General features: G+C 43.1%; 1 protein-coding gene across 1 annotated transcript; it reads right to left on the bottom strand.

Annotated features, from left to right (window-relative positions):
• Positions 1-1041: 1041 nt before the first annotated feature.
• Positions 1042-18823, bottom strand: LOC306795941 (adiponectin receptor protein 2). Its single transcript, XM_079294672.1, has 8 exons — positions 18736-18823; positions 11431-11725; positions 6165-6341; positions 4873-5044; positions 4256-4442; positions 3961-4148; positions 3392-3585; positions 1042-3120 (listed from the first exon to the last, which is right to left on the bottom strand). The coding sequence occupies exons 3-8, from the start codon at positions 6228-6230 to the stop codon at positions 2992-2994; spliced, it is 936 nt and encodes a 311-aa protein (XP_079150798.1). The 5' UTR covers positions 6231-6341; positions 11431-11725; positions 18736-18823; the 3' UTR covers positions 1042-2991.
• Between the last annotated feature and the right edge of the window lie 538 nt (positions 18824-19361).

The raw sequence follows: 19361 nt of genomic DNA, 5'->3' as shown, positions 1-19361 counted from the left end.
CATAGTATAGCATGTCGAAAAGTCAAAAACCGTCATAGTATAGCATGTCGAAAAGTCAAAAACAGTCATAGTATAGCATGTCGAAAAGTCAAAAACGGTCATAGTACAGCATGTTGAAAAAAGTCAAAAACGGTCATAGTATAGCATGTCGAAATGAGTCAAAAACAGTCATAGTATAGCATGTCGAAAAGTCAAAAACGGTCAGAGTATAGCATGTTGAAAAAAGTCAAAGTATAGCATGTTGAAAAAAGTCAAAAACAGTCATAGTATAGCATGTCGAAAAGTCAAAAACGGTCATAGTATAGCATGTTGAAAAAAGTCATAGTATAGCATGTCGAAAAGTCAAAAACGGTCAGAGTATAGCATGTTGAAAAAAGTCAAAGTATAGCATGTTGAAAAAAGTCAAAAACAGTCATAGTATAGCATGTCGAAAAGTCAAAAACGGTCATAGTATAGCATGTTGAAAAAAGTCATAGTATAGCATGTCGAAAAGTCAAAAACGGTCATAGTACAGCATGTTGAAAAAAGTCAAAAACGGTCATAGTATAGCATGTCGAAAAAAGTCAAAAACAGTCATAGTATAGCATGTCGAAAAGTCAAAAACGGTCATCGTACATACAGTATGTCGAAAAGTCAAAAACGGTCATAGTATAGCATGTCGAAAAATGTCAACAGTCATAGTATAGCATGTTGAAAAGTCAAAAACGGTCATAGTATAGCATGTGGAAAAAAGTCAAAAACGGTCATAGTATAGCATGTCGAAAAAAGTCAAACGGTCATAGTATAGCATGTCGAAAAATGTCAAAAAAAAGTCATAGTATAGCATGTCGAAAAAAGTCAAAAACAGTCATAGTATAGCATGTTGAAAAAAGTCAAAAACAGTCATAGTATAGCATGTCGAAAAGTCAAAAACGGTCATAGTATAGCATGTCGAAAAAAGTCAAACACAGTCATATTATAGCATGTTGAAAAAGTAAAAAACAGTCATAGTATAGCATGTTGAAAAAAGTCAAAAACAGTTTCAACCACAAGACAGATATGACAGATTTAAAAAACCTTTTTATTAGAACAATACAGCAGATATAAAGGTCTATTGCAAACAATCACTCATCCCATCATAACGGAACGTGTGCTTCAACAGACAATTTGCGCTCACCAAGAGAAATAAATTAATGAACTAGATAAAACAAAAAATGAAGAACAGAAAAGGAACACTGAGAAATTGTGTTCAAATTCCCGCTCAGAAAAAGCTGCCATCAAATAGAAACGTGCAAACCTCAATTTCAAACAATCATAGACGTACAGTCTATGATACGCTCAGAATTGTTGCGTTGTGTGTTTCCATTGTGCTGGAGCGAGATTTTGGTATTGCCAGAAAACACATTTATAAAAGGTTCCCCTTGTTTTAATCACCAAGTCTCCATATATGAGGCAGTTCATGTGCCCTTAAAGTAGTTAACTCCATCAGCTCTTAAGAGGAGACTTGTTTTTTGACATTTGTAGCATGAGAGAGACTTGGTACTCTGAGCCTCTCTACTCTAACATCACATGACTTCTGGCTAAATGCAAGAAATAAGTGATAAATAGTAGAAAATAAAGTGTAATACCAAAAACAGCAGTGAATGAATTCAAATGCAATCCAATCAAAAAGACAGAGTATCCAAATGAACAAAAAAAAATAAAAAATCATAAATATGACTCTGGGGCCTTGTTATAAAAAATATCTTTCAGCTATGCTTGACATGTCACAAATCAGTTCAGGGCATGTACAATAAAAGAGTCAACTTATGTTGATGACATGGAAATTAGTTTTATCTTTCTCAGACAATTTACAATGAGAAGATAAATAAAAATGGCTACATATCAAGACGACTCTTTTATACATCATAGTTTTGACTTTAGATTTGGTTTCAAGCGCAAATGTTCACATGGGAACGTTTTTCTTCACGAGGCCTGATTTGAGATCTGTTCTCCAGCTTTGTGATGCTTCACAAACACGAGGGTGCCGGTTCAACACAAAAGTGGAAACTACAGAGTCGAGGACAGTCGTTCAGCTGTCTCCTCCTTTATATTTAGAGTTTTTTTTAGGCCAGAAAAGTGACTAACTTGTCAATATCAGCGACTTTTGAAGTTGCGGTTTGTTAAATAAGATTCTGATGTTGTGCTGTATATTTCCTCCACTCGTCGTCCTTGCATATACATGATACATATACAGACTACATGAAGTTTACATGAAGCGCTTCCCACCAACCGCAGTTACATTGTATTATTCTCACCATTGCACCTCAGTAAGTGTAGATATAACACCTCCATTTTTTTTCATATATATTTCATACAAATCTATAACCCAAAATTTAGAAATCTTATTTACATGGAAAACTTTTTTTTTTTCTTTCTTTTTTTACTAAAAGTGACCCCCAGTTCCCAACATCTCACCCTGCAACCTTCACCACCATGGAAGAAATCCACTCAATTCTTTTTCATCCTATTCTAATGCTCTTAAGTGTGATTTAGAAAACAGCATCAGCAAAAACACTTCAAAATGTATTTTTTTAAAGCCACAATTATGCTTCATTTTCAAATCAAACCATCAAATTCTTAAATGTCAGAACTCGACACAGAACAAAATGTTGCACGACTGAAGGGAGGCTTTGAACTCCTTGCCTCCCTCACACACAAACAGAGATATTTCCTTTGAGAAAGCAGAATCTCAAAAACTGGTTTATAAAACACACCATCTTGGAGCGGTTTTACAGAAGCAACAAAGCCGGAAGAGGTGGAGATCGACGGAAAGAGACAGACGGAGGGACAGAAAGAGAACAAAAACCCTCGTCAGTCAGTTTTAATGGCGCCCCCTTTGGAGGCAATCCTGTGATTTACGCACACAGACACCAGACAAGCCACGTCGGTCTTCAGTTTAGGGCGAGAGTGTGTGAGTATCTTAGGTTTTGTGTGTGCGTGTGAGTGAACGGCTGAGTCAGTTTCTGTGCGTTAGAGAGTGCCGTCCTCGGCGCAGCCCCCTCCTGCCTTGTGGCGAAACTCCTGCAGGTTTGAGACGCCGTGGAAATGAACAAAAGCTCCTGCGACCACCAAGATGTGAAACAGCTGGTGGGAGTGGAACTAGGAAAGAGAGAGAGAGTAAATTAAAGGTGTGTGAGAGACAGAGTGACATAAAGAGAGATATTGGTTTTGCTTTAGCTTTTACTATACGTAACTTTCATTTTGTGTCGATTTTTGCCGTCCCCGTGGACGAAAGTTGCAGTGTTTACGAGCACCAAATCCCCTTTAGAACGCCTCTCATTTTACTGGACAGTGGCTTCAACTTTGAGAACTCATCCCTAATATGTTGTTGCCCTGTGTGTGCGAGTGTGTGTGTTTGTTAGTCACTTACCCAGATGTCACACTTGCCAGGGAAGAACCTCTCCGGGATGCGAGCGGCGTACAGACAGGCTCCAGTGATGTAGAGCGTCGCCATAAGCAGCAGCCAGCCCATCTGACCCATGGTGGTCGCTTTGATCAGACCCTCGCTGATGACAAAGTGCAGGGAGGGAACCACGCCACTCAGACCCAGACCCACAAACACTCCTAAACGCAGACAGTGAAAGAGAGACAGATCGTCAATACTTACACCGGCATTAAAAGATCTGTTTTTGGCCACTCGAGGGCAATCACAGAAAGATGCTAACACAACACCCTCTTCCGGTATACTCGCATCAGAAAAACGTTACAGCAAACATGTTAGCTTTAGACTGTCTCAATCGATTGAGTTGAACTGATTGTCTGCTGATGACAGCGGTGAGAGTAAAGTTGCGAGCTAAAACACAACGAAACAATCGACCCCATTCACATTACACATGGTCATTTGATCCGTTGCTAATATGAGACACTGCTAACATGTAAAACTGTGATGAGAGCTGCTTTAATGTACACAATAAAGCGGTGTCCTCTATCTCACGCTACCTGCTCTGACTCCTCTGTACTGCGGCGTGGCAAAGAAGTCACACTGGGAGACGGTGATGGCGGCCAATCCCAGTATGCACACCACTATCAGGTAGATGAAGCAGGGCTGAGGGGAGCAGTAGAAGGAGTAATACAACCAGGGGACAAATGAGCCCATGATCAGGAAGGCGATCCCGCTGTAGTCCAACCTAGACACAGGGAGACACAGAGTGGATGATTACAGACACTGTAGATGTCCATAAGGACTTTTTACTGTAGAATCCCAGATAGTGAGTTTACAGGATGTGCATCTTACTTGGAGAAGACTCTGGAGACGCCCTCAGAGTGGCAGTAGACTGTGTGGAAGAGCCAGGAGAAGGAGAGGCAGAGGATGGCTCCCAGGAAAAACACCCCGATCACCACCTTCTCCTGGACCGGAGCCACAAAAGACATGTTGGGCCTGAACATGTACATCAGACCCAGACAGAGGAAAAACAAACAGCCTGCAGAGAAAGCAAATCATAGGGAGAGACAAGAAGTGAGAATTCAGTATTAATCAAGATAATTAAATACAAATATGCCGTCTGCCTCTAAGGTAACCAGAATGCAGTAATTGATGTCAGAGGTACAGCCATATCACATGTTTATTCAAACCAAACACACCAAAACAGGAAAAATAGCGCCAACAGTATTCACTATTTACGCAGTCTCACTCAAATCACAAAGACATGCAGGTGCAGTATATGTGTTTAACCACTAGGTGGCAGCAGGAACTCAGACAACACTTAACTGGCTCTTTGGCTTCAACTAAAGTTAGAAACAACAAGCAGCTTTAAACCAACGTTGGCAGCACAAACATCCAACTCATTCTAATGGCGCTCAGTCAAAATAAAAAAGCATTTGTGAGAGTGTGTGTGTGTGTGTGTGTGTTACCTAGCAGATGTGTCCAGATGTTCCCGGTCTCCGTGTGGATTCTGAAGATGCTCTTGAAGCAGGCGCGGAACGAAGGCATGGGCGGCCTGTGGCCGTGAAGCAGATAGTCGTTGTCCTTCAGCCAGTCGGGCAGCACGTCGTGAGGCATGACGCGCCACCGGCCCTCCCACACCTGATTGGTTAATAAAGGACACAAGGTTAGAAAATCAGCCTAAAGGCTGGTGAGAAAGGTAAATGTTGATTAGAAAATAACTCCGGATCAAATTGCCTTTCATTGGAAGCAGCTGGTTGTTTACCGAATGCCCTTGAAATAGGATGTGTGTGTGTGTGTGTGTGTATAAGAGGAGGAGTACAGTATGTGATCACGTGTGTGTGTGGTGTAGGTATCAAATGAACAGTATCAGGGTCAAGTGACGTAAATATATAAACTGTAGTCCGACACGCCAAACACCCTTAATGGAGAGAACAGAGAGACTCTATTGACAGTTTCTCTCCAGTGATTCATTTCCCTAATTTACAACCTGCTGTTTGCAATTTCAGCAGACTCTCAGTGTGTGTGTGTGTGTGTGCGTGTGTGTGTGTGTGTGTGCGTGTGTGAATATTAGTCCGAGCTGCTGTATTAAGTCAACATTCCAGTAGTATCATCTTACAAACAGACACTCTAACGCTTAATGTCTTAATGCCTTTTAGTTCATTTTCATTTCAAAATAATGAAAGATATTGATAAAGAAACATAAACAAGACATAAACTGGCTTCTAAAGAATTTGTGAAATCGATCAAACCATAATGATGCTCTGGCAAAGTAAATGGTAGAAGAACAAGCCAATAATCTGCTGTTTGTTAGTAACTCTGCACTCTCAAATGACTGTAAAACACTTGTGACTAGTAATCTGTTTTTTGCGAGTGACTGCCGTGTATTTTGGACATTTTCCAGTTTGGCTTGTGCCCAGACTCACTCAACATGTCATGTATAAGAGATAACGCAGAGCATAGAAAAATAATAAAATGCAAAACCCCAGCATATGCAGTCTGTTCGGGGCACAAACTCTGTTTTCGTCGTGTTTTTTATGGTTTCATTGGTTTATTATACTACGTGGTTTATTGAGTGTTTGTATCAAACCACCGTAGTAAAACAAACATCTCTGTTGGGACGATAATCACATTTAGTGGGCGGTGGATTTAAAGGTGTGGCGCTCCAAAACGTCTGTAGAGATAAATTAAGGATATTTCTATCATTTTAACATGACTTCATGCACCTGTGTGTGTGTGTGTGTGTGTGTGTGCTCATTACCTTGTGTACAAACTCCTCCATCCTCTCCATGGCATGGTGAGCCTGCAGCAGCGGAGTCATTCCCATGAAACCTTCGTCGCTGCTCCTCCCCTCCTCTTCCTCCTTCTCCTCTCCTTCGCTTCCTCTGTCGTCCTCTTCATCTTTTCTTCTTCTCTCCTCGTCGCACTCCGGGACCCTCTGACAGGAAGAGACACGGACACATTGTTAGGACGGAGAGATTTTGTTGTTTTTGGACATTTTCTCTCGTCTTTTAATTATTTCAGCTTTATTGGACAGATGAAGTGAAATGGAACTGGAACATCAATGTCCTAAATTTAATTTGAACCTGCTGCAAACGCATAATATCCATTTTCAGAAATGTCTGTGATTTGATCAATTCCCAGTACACATAATCCTAATATGATCAGAAATGATGTTCTTCATACAGCTGAGTCAGCGCACCGAGTCATTGTAAAGACCGCACAGTGCGAGAGCTGAATTAATGCCGATTACAACACTGATTAGTGTCAATTGGGCTTTTTTCGCTCCAACTGCATGCACTGTCATCAAATCTGATTACTAGAATTAGAACAAGCTAAAGTTAACACACACCAAATAGCTAATTTTTGGATTGAACAGATGTCGACACCATTTATAAAGAGAAGATTAGACGGGCGGTGTGAATTCAATCCAACACAATAGCCGTCACAGCTGGGGACAGAATTAAATACGCTGCTTTTTGATAAATACAGTCGTTCGTCGTAACTGACAGACAAACAACACACAGTTGAGCGCACGCTGATCCACTAAATTTAGGTTTGGATTCAGGTATACACACAAAAAAAAAATGATAATGTGCTGGCACACAAAGAGGAGGCAACACCAACACACACACACACACAGAATCTTCACCACACACACACACGTTCAGCTGAAAGGAAGTGATTAGAAAAAGATGGGCTTTTATACTCGAACAACAAAAGAAAAGAACACAGAAGAGTGAGAAACGTAGATAAAAGCAGTGAGACAGAGAAAGATAATAGAACAAGAGAGAAGCCCTGTTGTGGATATATAATGCATGACCAACCCATTTTAAAAGACCCATCAGCAAACTCACACTGCATGGCGTGTGATGACCGCGATGTCTGTCATGCGAGACATTTACATGTCTCACATATTCAAAGTCTGTAGACGGGCCAAGACTTTCAGGTTCCTAAAGTCAGACTTTGTTAGTCCGATATCTGCCTCTGTGCGTGCGAGTGTATAGTCTGTGATTAATCACGCCTCAGTCTGCAGCTGTATATAGTAAGAAAGAGACACTCGCATACACACACAAACAGCTTAAAAACACACCTGAAGGCGAGCGACTGTAAAACCACGGCCTCTGAGATAGATGTGAAACCTGCCATTGATTCCAGTGTGTGTGTGTGTGTGCGTGTGTATCAGTAATACTAGCCTCTCGTGTGTGCCCATGCATGCATGTAAAGAAATCCAGATGCTGCCAGTCTCGCTGTGGGTTGTGAGGTTATTGTTGAAGGGTGTGTGTGAGTTTTTGCTGGGGGACATTAGGGTGTCCTCTAGGTGTACAGGATGCTGCCACTGCATCATATACACATGATGTTGGCATGAAGCACAGTGATACACATGACGTTCCCACCGCCATTTCCCACAATACATACAGGGACATAGGATGACAGCTACTGCCCTGTCACAGTAAATGCTCCCAGGACGGATTGGAATAGAGGACAGTGTGTCACACACACACACACACACACACACACACACACACACACACACACACACACACACACACACACACACACACACACACACACACACACACACACACACACACACACACACACACACACACACACACACACACACACACACACACACACACACACTCACGTAGATAGGGAGAGGTTGAGATGGCTGGAAAGCATTTTGCCTACAAACCTGCACTGTTCAGTGATTTACGATCAGCCACCTTCTCAATGAAAACAAGCCTTTATACTGAACCAGTACAGTCGCGCTCGGTTTTGTTTCGTGAGAAGTAGAAAGACAAAATGTGCGCTTGCTGAAAATGAGTCGCATCACTCTCAATCTCTGAACCCCGTCGGCTCTCGGTCTGACCACTAGAAGCCTCTGGGGTTCCGGTGTAACCTGCAGATTAAACTGGCCAACGCTTCCTTTTCTGTGCGCCGCTCTTTTGTTTACAGTCCGATGAGCAACTCGAGATGCGGGACTGGAAGTGAGACGTTGACGTGCAACATCCGATGTTTTCACAAGAAGCCAATTTACAGATTCTTCAGAGGACCACATGATACGCGCAGGGTTTAGCTGGAAAGAGGAAGCTGTGGTTGTCTGCAGATATTCTGACAATAACTACACTGAGAAATATTCAGCAGTCAGCTTGAAAAAATGAAGAAGAAACTGATTTTCTCCCGCAAAAAAACATCTGTTCGGCTGCACCAGACTGAATCCGGTAAGTGGAAGCTGCGGAGCTGATGTTCAGCAGCAGGTGATGCAGGGAGTCTGCCCGTCAACTGCTCTGCTGGATTTGCTGTACTCAGATCTAATAACAACTCAAGATGCAGACAGGCGGCCCGAGGACTTCTCGGAAGTGCGGCTATCCCGAACGCATTTAGACGCTCGTTACATGGACGAAGGCAGTTCGTCCGCCGCACGTGATTCAACCCCAGCTGCCCGGCCTTCAGCAAGTTATTACGGCCGAGGTTAGGGAGGTTAAGTGTGCATGCGGGCAAGGATATGACCACATGTTTCCATTCTCAGTACTGAGAGATCACTATGTACAGCAACAGCTCGTCGTGTGCGACTAAAACCGTCTGGCTGCTCGTCTGACACAAAGCCACAGTCACAAGCGTCGCGTAATCAGGATCTCGGTTGTTGTCGTACTTCGGTAGAGCGCAGTTTTCTAGGCAGACATTTTTCTGGGAAAAGCCTGAAGGGACATTTATAGAACCTGTAAGAGGGGAACCTCGAGACGGCTCAAGATTAAATGAGGCACTAAAGACCAATCTCTCCCTCTGTCCAACACATACTTAAAAAACATAAATCCAGCTCCCCTCAGACTCATTTACCATTCTGTATGCAGACCTGGCCAATGACTCTTCACATGCACACACATCTGAACTACTCTGCATGTGTGTGTGTGTGTGTGTGTGTGTTGAGCTCTACAGTCAGTTAGTGGAAGATAAGTTTTAGGAAACAAGGAAGGGGAAGACATTCGAGGAAAAATCTTCCAGCGAAACATGGAACTTTAGCAGTTTGGTAGAGGGAGGGATCCAGGAAACGGCTGCCGGCCAATCAGAATCCAGCTGAAACTCTGTGGACCAATGACAGCAGAACTAATAACGGACCAAAGAGAGAAGAGCTCACCCCTGTACACAGAAACCCCTGCACAGCACAGACGGAGAGATTCGACATGTGACTCATGCTCTCTTGGGATTGTAAGAATTTGGAAAAAGACGCCACCACCCTGAAAAACAGACAGTATGTTCCAAAACACGCACACGTGACAAACTGTTCTCTCTGTTCTTGCCCGTGACCATGAACAATCGGCATCAGCAGGCTAATAAAACTGATTTATAACTGTTCAGTTGAAGGGTTTGAAATGAAGGATATTCATTTTTTAAAAGCCACTTCAAACTTTTTCTTGCGTTATTTCCGTTCTTAAATGAAATGAAAGGTTTGATGCCACTCTATTGGTACTTCCCTTGTTTTGTTGCGTGTGTGTGTGTCTGTCACATGATCTCACTCTCCCGAAAATCTAATTTGCATTAGCTGTACGAGCACAAACGTTGCATTGAAGCCGACTCACCTAGAGCTCACGCCATCAACAATCCTTCCAAGCCTTAAAAACCTAAATTGAATTAAACAATCCGTAAAAGACAGTCGACTGAACTTTAATGACACCTTAACGTTTGGCACTTATAGATCCCCACTGAAGACATAAACTCAACACTATAGTGTTTTAGAGTGTTACTTTCAGAGGCATCGTTATGATGCGCTTCAAGTGTAACGGCCTCTTTGAAACACGTCTGACAACCAAATTCCCATGTCAGACATGTCTTACTAATAGGCTGAGATTGTTGGCAGGTAAACCGCCATTGTTTGGAAATTCCTTTCAGGAAGACACGCAGACACCACAATCGTACAGGGAAGAGTTCAGAAAGGTCTGCAAAACAGGAAACTAATTTTACTTGGGACAAATATCTGTTGGAAAGAAGACATCGTCCCTGTAGCTTTTTCAGATCGGATGAGACGCCTCACTGTTTCTTTTTTTCTTTTGCAAAACAGTAACAGTGTGATACCGAGCCTGAAGCTGTATCGCACGCTCACAAACACATTTTCGAGACGCAACACTAGCACCTAAAATACCCAAAGATTCACAGAGCAGCCTGCGGGGTGTGAAGACAGCCTGCCCTCGCTGATTAGGGCAAAGAGGCCCGACGTCCTCTCAGGTGTCAGAGTCGTGTTACAGCAGGTAGAAGAAAAAAAGAGAGTGCACGCGAGCAGACACAATACACACACACACACACACACACACACACACACACACACACAGTCTGAACGGGAACACGAGCGATGCCTCTGGGGGAGAGTGTCTGTTACATTTGTTTGATCGGAGCAATAGGTTGCCTTCTTGGGATGCTAATCACACAGATATTTTGGTTTGTTTTCCTTCCAGGAAGACGTCGGTACTTTCATTTAATCAAGATTCTGATGTGAGGGTCCCGGGACAAGAAGATGTCAAACGTGTACATATTGTAAAGCCCTCTGAGGCAAATTTGTAATTTGTGATTTTGGGCTATACAAAAATAAATTGAATTGAATTGAATTGAATTGAATTGAAGATCACAGGTCTGCGTGCCTGTTTTCAGTCGAGTCATGAGTGGCTTGTCTCAGACAATGTGTTACACAACTACCTGCATGGTTACACATACTTGTATGAATTTATTTCTCAATGCTCTGATGATAATTCACCCGCCAAAGTCTCACATGTTGTCCAAAAAGCTCAGTTTAAGTGACTCTTAACATGGAAAAGAACATAGTTCACGTTTATGCTTCTGTTATTATGATGAAAGATTTCGCCGGTCAGCATCTGTCGTGAAACAATATACTTCCCAGCTAACAGCACCTACTTAATTAGTTATGTGAGGGTGTGTGCTTCGGTAGGATAGTTTTACTGTGTGACCAGCCGACCCATACCGCACCCGACCAACCAGATGACAGCATGTGTGCGTGTGTGTTGGATGCTCACCCCATTGTGGGAGTTGCACTCTGCGGTGTTGAGGTGACTGGTTGGAGAACCTGAGGTGGGCGTGTCGGCGTTCTCCCGGGGCCTCAAGGGATCTGTAGGCGCGCTATCCGTCGCGTGTTCAACGAGGTTTGAAGTTCTGTGTCGCAGCACGAAGGCGGGGCCCTCGGCCCCGCTCGTCTCTCCTCCGTCCAGCTTGAAACGCTGGACCGGCCTCCACGGAGAGAAGACTTAATGGACGATGATGATGACAAAATCCAGATGAGACCAAAACTTGAAGCCTTTGGATCTTTTTGGACTATGTGGCAGAAAAGAGAAGGAAGAGAAAAGGAAAAATGAATTAATCTCCATGGTTTGGTTAATCCTCAAATTTGAAATAACAATGTTGAGCAGTTTCCCAAACAATGAAAAAAAGAAAAGCCCATAATATAACCAATAAATGTCGCTGTCAACCTGAGCAATGAGACGCAGTAAAATGAAGCACTATCGTATCATTAGGTAGTCTTTTATTTGGGCCTGAGTGCCCGGACATAAACTATGATGGTGGAGGCATAATCTAACGGGTCACAAGTTAGTCTGCATCACAGATAAAGACGATGTTGGTTTATTTATGTCAATTAATAAATCCGTGGCATCAAGGCCTTAAAATACTGGGGCGACTAACACCGGCGGCCAATTGGGTACCGCTGCCAACTTGCTGCCATGGCGAGTTGCTCAGCGACGAGAGGTGTCAAGGACAGGAACAAGAGATCCACACGCAGGAAGTAGACGTGCTGAGAACTTAAGATCTCTCTTTACTTCATCGCTCTCTCAACACTTCAGTTTGTCTGCTACGAAGCTACTTTAACATGAATCCTTTTTAAATCTAGCCTTCTAAAAAGTCCTTGTTTTTTTTTAAGGTTTATTTTTTCAGTCCTTTTGAAGACATTTGGCCTTCATGCGGATAAATAAGCTCATGGTCACCTGACCTAGACCCATTAATATCTGCATGTTTGTACTGCAGCTTGTTTCCAAACACTCGCTCAGGAGCACGGCCGAAGCTTCAATGTACCGTAAATGATGAAAGCTGCAGCTGCACATTTATGTCAGCATGTCTTACTCTGCTGAGATCTGTTTTTGTTTTTCTCTGTCTCTCTCTCACACACACACACACACACACACACACACACACGCCGAGTCAATGTGAACAAGTCCCCGAGCACTTCATTTAAACCATCCCAGTGCAGCCACAAACATACACTAGGGGATTATACTCGCACTGAAGGGGGGGGGGGGGGGGGGGGAACAACAACACAAAAAGCATGTACATACACACCTGTGCATGTACTTATAAACATACACAGACGGACTGTTAAAAACATAATTCGTGAAAGGCTGATCGAAGCATGTAGAGCTGCCAGTGGTGCTTCAACTCAAGAACGAGGTAACAAGCTCACACACGAGAGCGTTGAAGTAAATAAAGCTATAAGAAAGTTGCCTTCTTCACACGCTACTCTGCACCTGACTGTTTATGAACATGCACAAAGCATCTCTTTTGAAATATCTGTTCTTAAGTCCAGATAACATATTCTGACATTGAGGGTTTTTTTTTTTTTTTTTAACATAGAACAGGTGTGTGTGTGATGATTATTCTGGAGAAGAAACCACAGCTCGGTGGTTGTGAAAGAACATTGTCACGCTAAAACAAAAGGAGACGGCTGAAGAGTCAAAGAGACAATAGTACACAACGGAAAAAGACAAAAATCATTGAAAGAGCCACAGGAAAAATGCAGAAAGTTTCATCACGCCATCGACCGACAGATATGATAAACTATTGTGAATAAGAAGACTCTTTGAGCTGAAGTGAGAAGGCTGGCCTGTGGGCGAGCTCCCTAACAATCAAAATCAAACACTTCTACAGTCAGAGACCGTCCAATCAATCGCTTCACTTGTCCTCCTTCCTCTTTGTCCCCAATCGACTATTTCGGAAAATTACATCGACGCGCTTTTTGAGTAACTGCACCGTGATTCTCTGTCATGATGAGAAGTGAGATTTCACGCTGGCTCCTTATTAACTAGGGAATAAGAGGAATAAAGCACTTTTGATCTTTTTTTGTTGTTTTTGCAGCTGTAGTCGATTCTCACGATAAGAGTCTCGTGGTCTGATTGCCACACAAGAACAAACAGCTCTCCCGACAATTGAACGAGCTGAGAAGTTTTGTTCTGTGCGGGTCTGATAAGAGTCTGGAAGCAGTGGAAGAAGAAGAAAAAAACATTAAGAGACTTGAGTCGACGCCACACACACACACACACACACACACACACACACACATGCACACACACACGGAAGCCAGACACAAACTCCGGCACCACCCTGATGGAGGCCGGATAGACAAACACGTGGTGAGGGAATTATAACAAAGTTCACTGGAAAATAATCATTCCGTGTCCTTCCAACAATAGCTGCTTGATTGTCAGTACTCTTCTACAGTCAGGGGTAAAAACAATAAAACACACAAGCACACACACACTCGTTGGCACTGCCTTTAAAAAACAACTCCGCAGTAGCAGGACGGACAGAGTGGAGTAGACTGACCCCATATTGAGATAAAAAAGGACTCAACATGATGGAACATAATATACCAAAAGACGGATTCACATCTCCCACTCCGGGGCTTCCCAGGGTCTGAGCCAACCCCAAATGTTGAATTTTCTGTAGGAAAGGGATCCACCAAAACTCAACATCTCTACTGATGTGCCATCGAGCAACACTTTCCTTTCTTGGCTGATGAAACTGCCCCGTAGCCATTGTTTCTCAACCTCTCCCCAGATAAATAACAAAGACCAGGCAATCAAGGTTGTGTGCCGTCAGCGATATATATATTCCTCTTTTTAATTTTCAATATTTTATTCTCTGGACACCATGAAGCAGCTCTGAAGTGACTCCGAGAAGATTGTCCTTTAATAGCCTAACTCCTAAAATTAGCATGCTAACAGTTTACACACATTTATTCACGTGCATCATTCCACACAGACATGAGAAATGTGCTGCAGCATTTCTTCAGGCTCAATGTCATCATCATCTCTCTCTACCTCCCTCCCTCCCTCTTCCTTCCTCCCTCCCTCCCTCCCTCCCTCCCTCCCTCCAACACACAAACACAGAAGACAGCTGACTTCACTCCAAACCAGTGTGGAGTCAGTCATTGTCACTGTAGAGCCGTGAATCAGTGGCTAACAAAATTAAAAAATCAATGCTGGCAACCGACAGACAAACACAAGAGGAACTCGGATGAAAAGGGAAAGAGAGACCGAAGGAGAGACAGAAAATAGGAAATGTCAATGACACTTGATTTGTTCTCCTGTTAGAAGAGGTGGAGTGAAAACAAAGACGGACCCGTTTTCTTGGTTCTCATACTGCGGACCCCATCTGTCACGCCTGTGAATGTCTGCACTGTACTAAACGTGTGAATGGCTGTCGAGCAACATGCCTTGCCTCACTCCCTGAGTCACTCTGTCAGATATGGTCTGTGGCTTCGTCCCCCCTGCTGTGAAATGGTGATCTCTGTCTGATCACCATTTTTCTGACACACACAGAGAGCATTTGCATTGCAGCGCGACGGTGAGCTTTGCCATGACATGTTTCAGGTTTGACAGAGGCCCGCAACAGTCAACAAGAGCATGTTAAAACAGGACATTGTTTAAAATCAGTCCAAACAGGTTTACACTGATCCCCAATCTTGTATTTACCCATCACACTCGCAAGAGTTTCACAACCTCGCAGTCAGCATCAAGGCTTACGCTGGCATCGAATATATTTACTTAAATTTCACTGTGAAATCAGCCGAGCATTAGTTACACAGAGCTCAGACAGGGAGCAGTGTCGTTCTTACGGTTAAGGTCGGTCCAAAAGCCACAAACATATCACATAAGAGAACGTCTCGTGACAGCAGATTTCGCACGTTGCTCTTTAATAAACACTGTGAAGTTGCACATGGCCGCTGACCGGCTGTCACGTCTGTCTCTGCTTTCACGATCTTGCTTACTACGGTAGAAAGAAAAGGTTTCTATCTATTGGCTGTTTTGCAGGGTTGGGAATCCCATTTTATTTCCCCAAAATTGTATTCGTCGCTCTAGAGTCAAACTCAAATCATTCAGTGGCGCAGTTGACTTACAGCGCTTTGTGCCGTGTGTGTTCCTATGGTGGGGAATAGGCCTCCCTTTGTATTTGGGGGCAGATATACAATGGCTGAACCTGCTGTTGGAGACCATGTGACTGCTGTTACTGTTCACCATAGGACAATCTAATCACACGGAGACCTGCACTTTAACATCCACATCCACCGCACCATGACATTAGCGAAAACACACCTGTAATAAGTAAATGAAGAATGACGGAGACGTCAGACGCCAGGACAGTTTAGTCAAAAGAATTATCCTTTTTTAACCCACATTAACAAAATGACAGTATTAAAATAAAGTAATTATATCAAGACAATAATCTTACTGCATCTATATTTCATGACAATAACAACTCATATCTGGGTTGTCTGTTGAAGTGCGTGTGTCCCGGTTACTTCTCAGTCCTGGTACAACAGTGAGTGAGTTACTGATGCCAGCATGTCTTATGATGGAGAGATAAACAAAGAGAACCAGTGTGACGTGAACCACGCGCATACACACCACGGTTCTCTCATTCACAGTGTACACAACATCCAGCCACATCGCAAAGATACTACCAAGTTGCTAGACAGATATGGTGGAAGGTGGGAATCATTCGATTATTTTAAATACCGATTCCATTAATAACCTGTAAGTATGGTATTTAAAAAGGCTAAAACTACATGTACCCACAACAAGACATCTGAGATAATCTGAGATATACAGTAGCGTGTTTTAATGTATTTCTGAACGAAGCCCACATAACTAAAGCAGTGAATCTCTGAACAGGTGTAACAATGCTGAGGCTCACCTGAAAGCTGGTTCGAAAGCTGTCCGAGTTACCACCAAAAAAACATGCAGACTCTGTCTGCTCTGTGCAATCAAATGCAGTGGTTTTCAAGCCCTGGGTGGTAATCCAAAGGTGGGTCACATAAAGATAAAAATAGGTCCCCTAAATGATCAGATGAAAGGGGAACTTTAAGCTACCGACTATAATTAGACACCGATGCCTTCTGTCTAAATAAAGGCTGAGGAAAACAGAGAGGGGTCAAGAGCATAGAACAGTTTGTTCGCTAACTCATTTTAAATCAGATAACGGTCACGTTTACAAACAAATATTGGCAAACCGACGTGAATACACAAAAGCTGTTGAAGCTAGTGCACACAGAAACATACTCGATCTGTTAATGCTCGGAAGTGTTGAGGGCATAAGATGTCTACTGTCCATATGGACACTGTAATTAACCAGTGACAGGCTTATCTGCATGCGTGTGTAATCGTGTATGTACATTTTTACTTTGGCAACAACATAACAAGAGAAAAGCGCATTTTTGTTTTGTTTTTGTGCACCACACACAGTCCTGTTTTGAGTTGCGAGGGAAACAAAGAAAGCTCTCCGGCCGAGACAAGAGGAGCAATATAAAAGAAAGAGAGGCAGCAACTTTGTCTTATGATCAATCAATTTTCTCTCTACTATTCTTAGACGCTATGTTTAGCTGCTGTTCTGCCTGACACGCTGTCAAAGACTGACTTCATTATACATTAAATTCTCTTGAGAGTTGTACTTCCAGTAAAAAAAACATGACATATTTCCTGATAGCCATGTCTAGCGGGGTGAGAGTCAGCGCACACGTCAGCTCGGGCAATGGAAGCTCTGAATTAATTATTCGTATAATTGTATAGCAATATCTTTCAACAGGAAATTACAGCAAATTTCCTGATGAATGTGAAGGGACACAGTTGCTATACATGAAAATGATGCAGCATGGATCTGCTTTGCATCCCTGTGTGGGTTCTTTCAATGCACACGGAAGTACATTGACAAGCAGAAGTGCAAATTGAGTATAACAGCAGGGATGGGTGGTATTATAAGTGTCCAGTGCTGTTGAGTAAGTTGCAGAGGAGCAAACGCCCCGGGACATAATGACAACGGGTCAAACTGCACAAGAAGCCACTGATGAAAATTGCAAAATGCGTTTCAGCCACCAGATAAAACGCTGCTCCATGAAATATCCATGTGCTAATCTCCAGCCGGGGGGGACGGCTGGGAGTGTTTTTTTGTACATATAAAGTTTGGGTTCAAGACAAATAGGCTATCAGCTACCCAGCCCGTGAAATATATATGAGATGACCTCATGCTTTGAGGCAGAGGAACACTGAAATGGGATGGGCACACATGCAATACTGCATGTGCAGTCATACAATTATATATAAATGTCAAGACACAAAACAAGAGAATCAAACACTATGACTTGAGCTGCTGAGTTTGGCTATATTAAAAAAGGCATCATAATTATAGGATAAAACAGTGAATATTGGCTGGTTATTAAGGAAAATGCTAGCTTCTGCTCGGAGCAACAAAACACACATTGCAGTTTACTGTATGACGTTTTAAAACCATTTCCAGCAGCGACTTGCAGCATGTTGTTCATAATGTAATACATGCTCTCTCAACCACTGACATTTAAAAACAAATACGTTTAATAAAACAGCAGCAACTTGAGACATACCAACCATGCTCTCAACCACACACACACACACACAAAGTGACACTACAGAGTCAAACCAGCGGCAAGCAAGCAGGACAAAGAAACCCAAAGCTCCAGTCTGACCACCTCCCTGTCGACATTTCACACCATCAACATGCGTATACAAGAAGCGGTTTTACATGTTTGGCCTGAAACATTTCACCTTACATGTCACCCAAGCTGCGTCGTCCACGGTAAAGCAAGACACGGACTGCAGCCCGTCGACAGGCTGTGATGATGGTTTGTTTACACCGAGCTAGTTAGTCCGCTAACAAAAGCTGCGACATCCCAAAGAAGCCACATAACTATTTAACAGAGCTTGTGTGTATTTTGACAGCTCACCACATCGACCTATTCGCCTGTGAATGTACCAAAAAAAAACTGCCTCCGTGTGAGTGATAACGCCTCGTAGAGAGAGAGCGAGAGCAAAGCAGTGTGTTCTCGCTGGCTAGCAGATTATGCCTCTCTGTGTTGTTTTGACAGCCAGAATTAGCTGGATAGCAAAGCTGCTAGCTGACAGGTTGCACAGCCAGAGAGGCGCTGACGTTACGCAGGGAAAGTACAGGTTGAACTCAACAGTCTGAAACAAAATACAAACCAAAAACAACAACCAGTAGCGGACAATGCCAGCTGTGATATTCACCTGGTCCTGGTGTGTGGCGGTGAACGCGTCCTCTGCGTAATGTCACGCAGTTAGAAGAGTTGTAGTCGCGGCTGTGCTCTCGTGTACTCTGAACGCTTTCTGACTGTCGCTAGACCAAACTGGACTCAGCGACGTCGGAGGGAGGCAATCACCGCGTGACGCTACGCGCATGAGGGACAGTCATCCAATCAGATCACTCGACGATAACCAACGACCAATCACTAACGACCAGGAACAGGAAGAGACGTTCCAGAAATTGAGCAACGTTGTTTGTAGTTTCTAATGAGGTGTGGAATAACACGATAGATAAGTGTGTAAAACGTGTGGATATAGGAACATTTCTAAGATTAAACAAATATATGAGAGGGGGGGGGGGGGGGGGGGGTTATGAAATATGATGTGTGCAGTGCCACTCTGAATATTATGTCAATGGGGTTTTAGTTGCGTTGCTTTCTGTAAGAAACTTTCAACAATGTTGGGTCAGCCAACGAATGCCTAGAGTTGTAGGTGAAATATGTCTATACAGCACTGTATAGACTATGTGATGATTACGTTATTTAGTCTTAAAAATGTAGGGTAAAAAACAAAATGTAAATACCGCCCCAAACCTGGGGGGGTAAATGTGT

The sequence above is a fragment of the Melanostigma gelatinosum genome, assembly GCF_949748355.1.
Source record: "Melanostigma gelatinosum genome assembly, chromosome: 22".
Taxonomy (NCBI): Eukaryota; Metazoa; Chordata; class Actinopteri; order Perciformes; family Zoarcidae; genus Melanostigma; species Melanostigma gelatinosum.
The sequence above is the reverse complement of the archived record's forward strand: the minus strand, read 5'-3'. Positions and strand labels throughout refer to the sequence as shown.

Coding starts and splice junctions, on each gene's coding strand:
- LOC306795941 (XM_079294672.1), bottom strand. CDS start 6,230: ATGGGAATGACTCCGCTGCTGCAGGCTCACCATGCCATGGAGAGGATG. Junction 5,045..6,164: donor TGGAGGAGTTTGTACACAAG/GTAATGAGCACA, acceptor TTAACCAATCAG/GTGTGGGAGGGCCGGTGGCG. Junction 4,443..4,872: donor CATCTGGACACATCTGCTAG/GTAACACACACA, acceptor CTTTCTCTGCAG/GCTGTTTGTTTTTCCTCTGT.